This window comes from Microcaecilia unicolor, chromosome 1 (genome assembly GCF_901765095.1).
Source record: "Microcaecilia unicolor chromosome 1, aMicUni1.1, whole genome shotgun sequence".
In the NCBI taxonomy this organism is placed as follows: domain Eukaryota; kingdom Metazoa; phylum Chordata; class Amphibia; order Gymnophiona; family Siphonopidae; genus Microcaecilia; species Microcaecilia unicolor.
Window position 1 is genome coordinate 16,499,440 of NC_044031.1, and position 12,338 is coordinate 16,511,777.

The 12,338-nt window shown below is 42.3% G+C and overlaps 1 protein-coding gene across 1 annotated transcript; it reads right to left on the minus strand.

The window, feature by feature from the left end:
• Nucleotides 1–6,794: 6,794 nt before the first annotated feature.
• Nucleotides 6,795–9,532, minus strand: LOC115463231 (zinc finger protein 850-like; the record flags this gene model as incomplete). Its single annotated transcript, XM_030193553.1, has 2 exons — nt 8,738–9,532; nt 6,795–8,485 (listed from the first exon to the last, which is right to left on the minus strand). Coding segments are annotated over exons 1-2 (2,442 nt in total), but the record flags the coding sequence as incomplete, so codon positions are not given.
• Between the last annotated feature and the right edge of the window lie 2,806 nt (nt 9,533–12,338).

Sequence of the window (12,338 nt, forward strand, 5' to 3'; positions counted from 1 at the left end):
GCGTCACAGTCTCGAATTGATTATTTATTTGTCTTGAGCTCTCTTTTTTCACAGATAGCACAGGCGGAGATTGGTCCTTATGCAGTCTCGGACCATGCTTTGATCTGGCTGAGATGGGTGGGGCCCATAAAGGGGGGTGGTATGCGTCTCTGGAGATATCCCTTAGAATTGGTGGGGGATCAGAAATTTCAGGCATTCTTAACAGAGAGGATGGCGGATTATGCATTTCACAATGATAGACATAGGCAGCAGCCGCCCTTATTTTGGGAAGCACAAAAAGCTGTATTGCGGGGGGACATTATTTCCTACTGTGCTCGAGCGAGGAAGATTCGGGACAAGGCGATTTTGCGTTTAGACTTGCAGATTCGCAACTATAGGAGGCAATATGGCCGACATGCTACTGATGAGAATAGGACACTACTCTTGGGCGCACAAAAAGAACTGAATGAACTACTACACCAGAGGGCAGTAAAAACCCAATTTTATTATAAATATAAATTATTTCAATATGGTAATAAGGCCGGGAAGTTGCTGGCAAATATGGTGCGGGGCAGGAGTGGAGTTTCTAGAGTTCTACAGTTGAAGGCCTTAAACGGGCAGATGCTGAGAACAGATCAGGAAATAGCGGACTGTTTTGGCCAGTTTTATGAGGCTCTTTATGCTAAGCCGGAAGATGAGGGGCTGAGCGCAGAAATGTTTTTAGATTCTGTAGAGTTACCTAAACTGTCTCCCCAGCAGGTGCAAGGGCTGGATGGCCCAATTGTGGAAGGCGATCTTATGCTAGCATTGCAACAAAGTGCATCTCATAAAACGCCGGGTCTAGATGGCTATCGAATGGAATTTTACAAGCAATTTTATGAAAACATTAAAGACCCGCTTCTGGCACTGTTCAATTTTATGGTGGAGGAGAGGATTATTCCGGATACGATGAAAGAAGCCCAGATTGTAGTTATCCCGAAGGCCGGTAAGAATGTAACAGACCCTGGATCGTATAGGCCAATTTCTCTTCTCAATGCGGATGTCAAGTTGTACGCTAAAATATTGGCAAATAGGTTGGCCAGGGTGCTTCCAGATCTGGTAGAGGAGGCTCAAGTAGGATTCGTGAAATGGAGAACAGCAGTTCGGAATATCCGTGCCATATTGGCCTCCCTGGAGACAGTGAAATATCAACGTTTGGCTTCTCTGTTAATCAGCTTTGATGCAGAGAAAGCTTTTGACATGGTGAGGTGGCCCTTCTTGTTTGAGACGTTGAAGCAATATGGTATTCAGGGGTCCTTTTTAGATGCCATTAGGGTGCTATATTTGGAGCCTTCAGCTTATGTCTGGGTAAATGGGGTGCACTCCCGTTCATTTAATATCTTTCGAGGTACACGGCAAGGTTGCCCGCTTTCTCCCTTATTATTTGTCCTGTCCCTAGATCCCCTGGTTAGAGCAATACAATCCCATCCAGAGATAAAAGGGGTACCGATAGGACTTTCGCAATTTTTATTGTCTGCCTTTGCGGATGACCTGCTGGTACACCTGACACAGCCCCTAAAGTCACTCCCGGCTCTGTTAGAACTTTTTCAAGAATTTGGTGACTATGCAGGATTTAAGCTTAATTACACAAAATCTTTGGCATTGGCCTCTCAAGAGGAGCAGAAAAGGGAATGGGGACGGGCCTTTCCTCTTAAATGGGCGCAGGAATCTTTTTGCTATTTGGGAATTTGGTTGTCTATGAATTCATTAGATATATATCGCCTAAATGTCAACAGACTGATAGGTGCAACGGAGGTGCGCTTGAATAGCTGGGTGACTCTGCCCCTCACATTATATGGCCGCATTCAGTTGTTTCGGATGGTAGAGTTCCCCAGATGGCTGTATTGTTTGAGATTATTGCCCGTCCTCATACATCAACGAGACCTTAAATTACTATATCGTTTGTTTAGACGGTACTGCTGGGGAAGGAAAAAGGCTAAGTTGCCATTACCCTTGTTGATGGGTCACTGGAAAGAGGGGGGGCTAGGGTTACCAGATTTGAGACGTTATAATAGGGCATGTTTACTGAGGTATTTTGGGGATTGGTTTCTTGACCGAGAAGATTACACGCCTAAAGAAATAGAAGGACAGTTCTTTGCCCCTTGTCATTTCTACTTTCTATTACAGGCACCTAGAGCTCGTTCCAGAGCATTTGAGGAATAGCTTGTTGCTGGCATCTTTGCGAACCCTTTGGAAAGATCTGATGGGCATTTGGGGTTTGCAGACAGAAACGTCGGACATGTTGCCAATTGGTGGGAATTTATGTTTCATGCCTGGGATAGATAATAAGACATTTCGAACTTGGGGGCAGTTAGGCATTAGCCGTTTGGAACATCTTTTGAATGAGCAGGGGACGTTGTTAAGCTTGGGAGCTTTGGGTATCGGTTATGATATGAACAATATATTTGCCTATAGTCAGGTAACACATTATGTGAGGTCCTTAGAACCGGAGGCTTTAAGATCCAGGCATTGTCACAAGGTGAGACAGTTTTTGGAAGGAGGGGGAACTGCTCGGCTTTCGGTCTCAAGGTTGTACCAGCTGTTGGGGAAACTGCCACTTATGAAGGATAGAGAGTTGATAAGAATGCGCTGGGCTCGAGATTTAGCGAGACCAGGACTGTCCTTAGACTTTGATAAAATGACATCTCGGATACCGGAAATGACAGGCAATGCGGGTCTCCGTGAATGCCAGTACCGAATTCTTCACAGAGCATACCTTACGAAAACTCAGCTTTTTAAGATGGGAGGAGTAGAAAATCCTTTGTGTGAAAAGTGTGGGAGGCTACCAGGATCTTTAATCCATTGTTTGTGGGAGTGTTACCAGGTACAGCATTTTTGGAAGGCGGTCTTGCGTTATTTGTCTTTGTTGCTAGGTTCAAAAATTGTATGTTCACCGGTAGGAATACTGCTGGACAAGTATGAGATCTTTGCCTTGCAGGATACGTCTGGGAAGCATTTGGTTCGTAAAGCCTGCTTGGTTGGTAAGCGACTGCTTCTCAGTCAGTGGGTGGGTAGTTCTCTCCCGGATTTCTGGCACTGCTTTTTGAGCGCCGGGGTGTAAGGGGCTCTTCTAGGAGGAGGAAGTCATTTTTGGGCATTTGGGGCCCATACATTCAGTCACTACATACAAGAGGTAGAAGTATGGTGTTCAATTCCCTTTGATTCTGGGAGGTGGGAACAGATTGTATGTTAACTTTTGGAGGTCTCCTTAGTTTGGGAGGGTAGGGGTGGGAAGGAAGAGGAGGTAGATAGTAAGGGGAGAGGGGTGGGGGTAGGATAGTAATAGGGGCAATAAAGGGATGGATGAGCTTCTCCTGCTCGGTGGCCAATAAAAATGTTGCTTTGCTGAATCATAATATAAGGTGGGGTGGAGTTGGAGCTTAATGTAGCAGGGTAGTACCAAATAATGCCTAAAGTGTTTGGTTCACTATTCATACTTTTTTTGGGAATGTTGCCAAACAATACATATGCAGTAATTGGGTATATAGGTATATTGGCTGTTGTAATACACTGTATTTCTAAAGGTACAAGAATGGGTCTACCCATAAGTAAGAGGGGGGGAAGGAAGGAATTTAGATACAATATCAATAAATACCCCACAATATGAGTATAAGTTGAATTCACCATTTTATTTTACTGCTCATTTAACAATACAAAAGTAAATATTTTGGTTACAGCGAAATGGTTGGAGAGGAGGGGGGGGGGGGGAAAGGATTAAATATAGAAGAGAGGGTAGGGGGTAGGTTGTTCGGGGATAAAAGATGAAAAAATGATTTGACGTTTGAAGAAAGATCGATAGTTGTCTGTTGTACTAGTAATGTTATTTGTTGAAACACTATGAATGTATATCTCACATAATACGTCAATAAACAGATTTAAAGTAAAAAAAAGCATCCCACCACAAGAGTGCTTTACCCTCCTCCAATGGGTTAAAATGAAAAAATTCATCCATCTTGGATTTAATAAATTGAACAAAGCGATCATCCTGCAGCAGCAGAGAATTAAATCTCCAAGGTGGTGCACTCCGACTAGGCAATACCGCAGTTAAACTAAGACACACTGGCGAGTGATCTGAGAAAACCTTACTCAGTATTTCTGAATTACATATATGTGGCAATAAATTCGAGGAGATTAAAAAGTAGTCAATCCTTGAAAAACTCTCATGCGGAGGAGAGTAAAAAGTAAAGTCTTTCTCTGTGGGATGAAAAAGACGCCAGGGGTCCACCAATCCCAGAGAGGTCTTAAGATCCCGGATCCTATCCAATGATTTCAACAGCCTGGGAGGACAGGTGGATTTCCTATCCAGGATAATAACATCCTGCACTTGATTAAAGTCACCACTCTAATATTGCTGGCTCCAAAGGAAACAATCTCAGTAATTATATTATGAAAAAACGAGGGAGAGTCAGAATTTGGTGCATAACCAATTAGAATCGTGCAGTTTTAAGCTCACTAATATCCATCTCCCCTCAGTATCGGAGCACTGTTTTATAATGGAAAGTGGAAGGGAGGTGCGAGCAAGAATTGCAACTCCATTCTTTTTATGCACCGCAGAGGAGGCAGCAACAAGAGAATAGAACTGGTCTTGGAATCCCGCCACATCAGATGCAAGAAGATGCGTCTCCTGAACTAGAATAATATCAACCTGCAGCCCTCTAAAATACATCAAAACCTTCTTACGTTTTATAGGATTATTTAAACCTTGTACATTAACAGAGACTATTTTCATCTAAAGACAATATAAGTACAGGTTAGGTTCATAGGAACCAATCATGGAAAATGGCATCACAGGCATGGAATATCGTTGGAAAACTGCGAAGGAGACTATGCAAAAAGAAGAGAGACCAGAAGAGGTACCTAGGAGAGAAATAAAACCCTGGAAACTGCAAACCCCTCCACAGAGAAAGCAGGAACTGCACTGCCACAAAACCAGAGACCTTCAGGGTAGCAGACTGCCAGAAATGATAAGAACCCTCAGAGAGTATCAGTGAGCCGGCAGACTGCAGTGTGAGAGAACAACAGGAGCAGTAACAGGAGGAGTGATACCCCCGGTAGTACAAGCATCTGGAGAAAACGACTGCCAACAAAACGTAATGCCCCCCTGGGACCAAAGCTGCAAGAGAGAAAGTCCGTTGTGATATGCAGAATTTTTAATCTATTCAATTCAAGAATCTTCCTTAACATACAGTGCTATAACTCCACCAATTTAATCCGCCCTATCACTGCAATATAATTTGAACTCTGGTATGACATTATCCCATTTGTTGTTTCTCCTCTGCTGATCCAATTCCTTGAAAAGTTTTGTTCTCTTCACAAATTCTGTTGCTTCCATCCCTTTTGGCACCGATAGATTTTCACCCACTCCTTCTACTTGTCAAAAGGATTCTGGAGGTTTTTTTTCATATTTTAATACCCTTTGTGAACTGGGATCTGTTGATGCCATTAAGTAAACCTGGAGGACTATGGAAAAAGAAGCCAGCAGATCAATATAACATCAGAAAGATTTTATTGAAGATACCGCATGTAAACAAATTGCCCGACACAGGCCGTGTTTCGCCCACCAAGGGTTGCGTCAGGGGCTACAGTAAACAAACACCATCTAGCAGGTGAGGGGGGGAGAGAGCTGGGGGAGGCCCCAGAGAAGAGCAGGTCGGAGAAGGAGAGGGAGGAGAGAAAAGAGGTAATGGAGATCTGGTGTCAGAGGAGGAGGACAGTGACTCTTCAGAGGAGGAAGATTTCACGGACTATTTCAGGATCCAGAGGTCCCGACCAGTGGCCTGATTAAAAGGGTGAGGAAGATAAAAAGTACAGAAAAGGAGGTGGTGGAGTTGGGGAAGCGGTTTAAGATGGCAAAAGCCCTGTGCAAACTAGCCCCAGTGGAGCACCACAAGACCTATACAAAGGAGGTAACCCGTTTACTTAAGCTTCTTCAAAAGAAAGAACATTTGCTGGAGGTGTTACTGGAAATGTTACAGTTCCAAAATGATGTTTAAGAATAGAGGGGATCGCTCAGAGCATGTGGTCGCAACATGTGCTGTATTTATATTTTGATTCTATTCTGTTTTATTATTCCCCAATAAATACACTAAATTTGAATTAATTACATTAACCTGCATTGTACGTTTAGGAACATGTGCTTAAAGCATTTGGAGCTTGCACATGTGAGGACATGTGCTTTTCACCAATATAAAGGCCAGATAGTTAACTTTAAAAAGAAAATGTTTATTTCTAATACAGGCAAGATAACAAATTTACAATAGAGAGGCAATTTTAGAGAGGATCTTTTACCAATGGAAGTATGCTACAAAATAACAGGTTTGATTGTAAATGAAGCTGGATAACTCACATTGATGGAGGCTGCTATGGAGAGTGATGCAGGAGATCCTTGCTGGAACAGGAAGTTTCTTTGTAGATTTGCTGTCTGATGGAGCTTGAAGCCGTTTCTTTCAGGTGGATGTGATGTCCAGCTGCTTTTAGATTTAATCACTTCAGGGCAGCGGCGACTAGGACAGGAGCATCAGGAACAGCCAGGAAGAACTCTCCTTCTAAAGAAAGAGCCCCTGCTTTTAAAGTGTCTGAACTGGGCATTTATCGTCAGGTGGTTGCCCTTGGTCCAATTAGAAAGCTCCTGGGTAGCTGAATTCTGGGCATCTGGCTTTGAGATGGAGCATGGCAACAGGTCACATGCTCAATGACATCACAAGACTTCCTGCCTGGACATCTGCTAGTCCATTGTCTGAGAGTGACTGAGCTTAGATGGGCTTAGGACATGGAAATAGCTTCTCACCTGTGTGGATTCTCTGGTGTATGGTCAGTGTTCCCTTTTTACTAAAGCTTTTACCACATTGATTACATATAAATGGCTTCTCTCCTGTATGGATTTTCTGATGTGTGCTCAGTTTTTCCTTTTTACGAAAGCTTTTATCACACTCACTACATTTATATGGCTTTTCTACTGTGTGAATTCTCTGATGTATGGTCAGTCTTTTCTTCTCGGTAAAGCTTTTACCACACTCAGTACATGTAAATGGCTTCTCACCTGTGTGGATTCTCTGGTGTATGGTCAGTGTTTGCTTTTTACTAAAGCTTTTACCACACTCAGTACATGTAAACGGCTTCTCACCTGTGTGCATTCGCTGGTGTATGGTCAGTGTTTCCTTCGCAATAAAGCTTTTACCACACTCAGTACATGTAAATGGCTTCTCACCTGTGTGGATTCTCTGGTGTATGGTCAGTGTTTGCTTTTTACTAAAGCTTTTACCACACTCAGTACATGTAAACGGCTCCTCACCTGTGTGGATTCTCTGGTGTATGGTCAGTGTTTGCTTTTTACTAAAGCTTTTACCACAGTCAGTACATGTAAATGGCTTCTCACCTGTGTGGAGTCTCTGGTGTCTGGTCAGTCTTTTCTTCTCAGTAAAGCTTTTACCACACTCAGTACATGTAAACGGCTTCTCACCTGTGTGCATTCTCTGGTGTGTGGTCAGTGTTTCCTTCGCAATAAAGCTTTTACAACACTCAGTACATGTAAATGGCTTCTCACCTGTGTGGATTCTCTGATGTATGGTCAGTGTTTGCTTTTTACTAAAGCTTTTACCACACTCAGTACATGTAAACGGCTTCTCACCTGTGTGCATTCGCTGGTGTATGGTCAGCGTTTCCTTCGCAATAAAGCTTTTACCACACTCAGTACATGTAAATGGCTTCTCACCTGTGTGGATTCTCTGGTGTATGGTCAGTGTTTGCTTTTTACTAAAGCTTTTACCACAGTCAGTACATGTAAATGGCTTCCCACCTGTGTGGAGTCTCTGGTGTCTGGTCAGTCTTTTCTTCTCAGTAAAGCTTTTACCACACTCAGTACATGTAAACGGCTTCTCACCTGTGTGCATTCGCTGATGTATGGTCAGTGTTGTCTTTTCAGTAAAGCTTTTACCACACTCACTACATGTAAATGGCTTCTCACCTGTGTGGATTCTCTGATGTATGGTCAGTGTTTGCTTTTTACTAAAGCTTTTACCACACTCAGTACATGTAAATGGCTTTTCCCCTGTGTGGATTCTTTGATGTATGGTCAGTGTTGTCTTTTCAGTAAAGCTTTTACCACACTCACTACATGTAAACGGCTTCTCACCTGTGTGGATTCTCTGGTGTATGGTCAATTTTCCCTTTGTACTAAAGCTTTTACCACACTCACTACATGGAAATGGCTTTTCTCCTGTGTGGATTGTCTGGTGTATGGTCAGTTTTCCCATTATGCTAAAGCTTTTACCACACTGATTACATATAAATGGCTTCTCTCCTGTATGGATTTTCTGATGTCTGGTCAGTGTTTTCTTCTCAGTAAAGCTTTTACCACACTCAGTACATGTAAATGGCTTCTCACCTGTGTGGATTCTCTGGTGTATCGTCAGTGTTTTCTTCTCATAAAAGCATTTACCACACTCAGTACATGTAAACGGCTTCTCACCTATGTGCATTCTCTGGTGAGTGGTCAGTGTTTCCTTTATACTAAAGCTTTTACCACACTCAGTACATGTAAATGGCTTCTCACCTGTGTGGATTCTCTGATGTATGGTCAGTGTTTCCTTTTTACTAAAGCTTTTACCACACTGATTACATATAAATGGCTTCTCTCCTGTATGGATTTTCTGATGTCTGGTCAGTGCTTTCTTCTCAGTATAGCTTTTACCACACTCAGTACATGTAAACGGCTTCTTACCTGTGTGGATTCTCTGGTGTATGGTCAATTTTCCCTTTGTACTAAAGCTTTTACCACACTCACTACATGGAAATGGCTTTTCTCCTGTGTGGATTGTCTGGTGTATGGTCAGTTTTCCCATTATGCTAAAGCTTTTACTACACTGATTACATATAAATGGCTTCTCTCCTGTATGGATTTTCTGATGTCTGGTCAGTGTTTTCTTCTCAGTAAAGCTTTTACCACACTCAGTACATGTAAATGGCTTCTCACCTATGTGCATTCTCTGGTGAGTGGTCAGTGTTTCCTTTATACTAAAGCTTTTACCACACTCAGTACATGTAAATGGCTTCTCACCTGTGTGGATTCTCTGATGTATGGTCAGTGTTTCCTTTTTACTAAAGCTTTTACCACACTGATTACATATAAATGGCTTCTCTCCTGTATGGATTTTCTGATGTCTGGTCAGTGCTTTCTTCTCAGTATAGCTTTTACCACACTCAGTACATGTAAACGGCTTTTCACCTATGTGGATTCTCTGGTGTATGGTCAGTCTTCCCATTATGCTAAAGCTTTTACCACACTGATTACATATAAATGGCTTCTCACCTGTATGGATTTTCTGGTGTTTGATCAGTTTTCCCTTCGTACTTAAGCTTTTACCACACTCACTACATGGAAATCGCTCAATGGTGTGGATTCTCTCTTGTGTTGTGAGGTGTTCTTTTTGACTGAAGCTTTTATTACAGTCAGTACAAGTAAATGGTTTCATTCCAGTGTCAGTTTTCGGGTGGTCTCTGAGACTGTCTGTAGTGAAACGTTTACCACACATAGTAGAGGTAAATGGTTTCAATACTGAATTAAGTCTCTTGGGCATTGTGAGGTTTCCTTTCCAACAAGCACTTATTCCACTGTCAGCAGAAGTATATAATCTCTCATTTTTCTCGATTTCCTGGTATTTTGAGAGTGTTGCCTTCCTGCAAAATATTTTTTCAGATTTAGTAAAAGTGTCTGGTTCCCCAGCAGTTTGAGCTTTTTGGTGATCTATGACTGCTTCCTCTTGACTAAAGCTTTTCTGACATTCTGCACTTGAAACTGATCTCTGTCCTTGGTGGAAATTTTCTTCCTTGTTGGAGCTTTTCTCACATCCAGGACATGAAGATATTCTCTCATCAGTGATGTTTTTCTTATATTTTATAATGTCTGCTTTGTTCGTAAAGCTTTTCCCATATTCTGTAAATGTATACATTGTAGTTTCTTTATTAGTTTTCTTGTGTTGCATTAGCTTTTTCTTCCTATTGAAACCTTTCCCACATTCAGAACCTGTAAAATGTTTCTCTTTTAGGACTGTTTTCTGTTGTCCTTCTAGTTCTCTCTTTAGACTGACATTTCCCCCATTGTCCGTACATGTAGATGGTCTGTCTTCAGTATCAGATCTAAGAAGTGATTTTAGAACAAAATGATTGCTGAGGAATATCTGACAAATATCACAGGAACAGCTTTGATCTCTCATCTGGTTTCTCTCCTCTTCCCCTGCCTGTTTGAGATTACTGATACTGTTTTCACACAGAGCTGAGCCTCCTGGTGAAGGTTTTTGTTTATTTTGATTCTTTTCCTTTTCTCCCCAGTCAGAACTGGAAGAAGTTTCCTCTTTGTCTCTTTCTGATAACATCTTTTCCCCTTCAGGCTTCTCACTGAGCTTCCAGTTATGTGTCTCTGTATTACTGTTTTTAGGGTCCTCTTTTTCTTAAAAGTAAAAAAAGAGCATTGTGTATTATTGTAGGAAAAGACATAAAAACAATCCTACAATCCAAACGTATCACAGGCACAAAATAGCAATGATGAGCCAGTAATTATTAAATTGTAAAATGGACAAACGATCCCCCTAAAGACACCTTAGTAAACTTTTTTTTATATATTTTTAAGGGAGGGGTCTGTGGGGTGCTATGCGTTTTTTGGTTTTGTAAGAAGATTCAATTCAAGCTTCTCATTCTTACCTACAAATGCACTCAGTCTGCTGCCCCTCACTACCTCTCTACCCTCATCTCCCCTTACGTTCCCCCCGAAACCTCCGTTCACAGGACAAATCCCTCCTCTCAGTACCCTTCTCCACCACCGCCAACTCCAGGCTCCGCTCATTCTGCCTCGCTTCACCCTATGCTTGGAAAAACCTTCCTGAGCCCTTACGCCAAGCCCCCTCGCTGCCCATCTTCAAGTCTTTGCTTAAAGCCCACCTTCACTTCAACTCTTACCGTTCAGGAAATCCAGACTGCCCCAATTTGACTGCCCCTATTGGACTGACTGTTCACTTGTCTTTTAGATTGTAAGCTTTTTGAGCAGGGACTGTCCCTCTATATTAAATTGTACAGCACTGCGTAACCCTAGTAGCGCTTTAGAAATGTTAAGTAGTAGTAGTAATTAACAATTAAGGAGCACTCATAATAAGAGTTGGGTTGTTTATCATTGTTAATATTGATGTATTTGTTGAGCGAGTCGGCAAGATGGCGTCCGTGTGAGGGAGCGCTGCACATCTGCTCTTAATCCAAGGCTCTGCTCCAGTAGCGAATACTTTCTGTCACCTGATATTATGGTGAAGAGAAAGGGGAAAGTCGGGGCAAAAGCCGCCGTGAGCCCTGGCGGAAATCCGACACTCCGGCAGCCGACCCTGGAATCTTTTGACCTTCATGCATTGGGAGTTCCGCTACCAGCTTTGGTTGGATCCCCAGGACAACAGGGGGATCTTAGCTTAGAGGCGGCATCTTTAAGTCCGCCTCTTCAAGCTGTACAGCCGAGACCAAGCGGTGAGATAGGACCAATGGGAGAGCCTCAGGCAGGTCCTTCGGAGGTTAGTGGCGGCCCTGTTGGATTCTCAACCCCTGGTGGAACGCCATCTGGAGAGAGTGCAGGAGGTACTGATTCCTCGCCCTCCCCCTGCCAGGCAACCCCACTCATTCTGCTCGGCGTGAGGAGTAGACCTACACCTGTGTTACCTTGGAGGCCCTTTGGGAGGTGATCCAGACCATAAATTCGTCCCTACTACAACTAACCAATTCCTTTAACTCTGAGGTGAAGGAAATAAAAAACTTTCAGCAAACGATGGAATCAAATTTTCAAGAGATAAAGACATTACAAACTGTAGTAACTAATATGGCAATAGATAAAGATTCAATTCAAAGGAAAATGGATTTCTTTGACAATCAACTCAGGCGTAACAACCCGAGATTCCTAAATTTTCCGAAGACTCCTTTGATATCACTGACTGAGATGTTATGTTTAAATTCTATTTTATTGATACCATATGATAAATACAATTTTAACCGATAGTACAGATATCAATGTTTAAATCAACCTTTTGGTTCAGTTCAAGTCACCAATTTTCTTATTTTCCCTCCCCCCCCTTTTTCTTTATTGTTACCAGTGTATATTTTATTTGAACCGTTTTGTTACTACAATGAGATATATATGTTTCAACAGTAAACAACCAAAATCTTTCATTGTCTTTTCTATTAAATACAACTGTCTACTTTACATAAAAGTTTTTACAGTAGTAACGTGTTTTCTTCTTCCCTTCATAATCTCAAGTGTATAACCCAGCATATGCCCCCCCTCCCCCCCTTTCCCG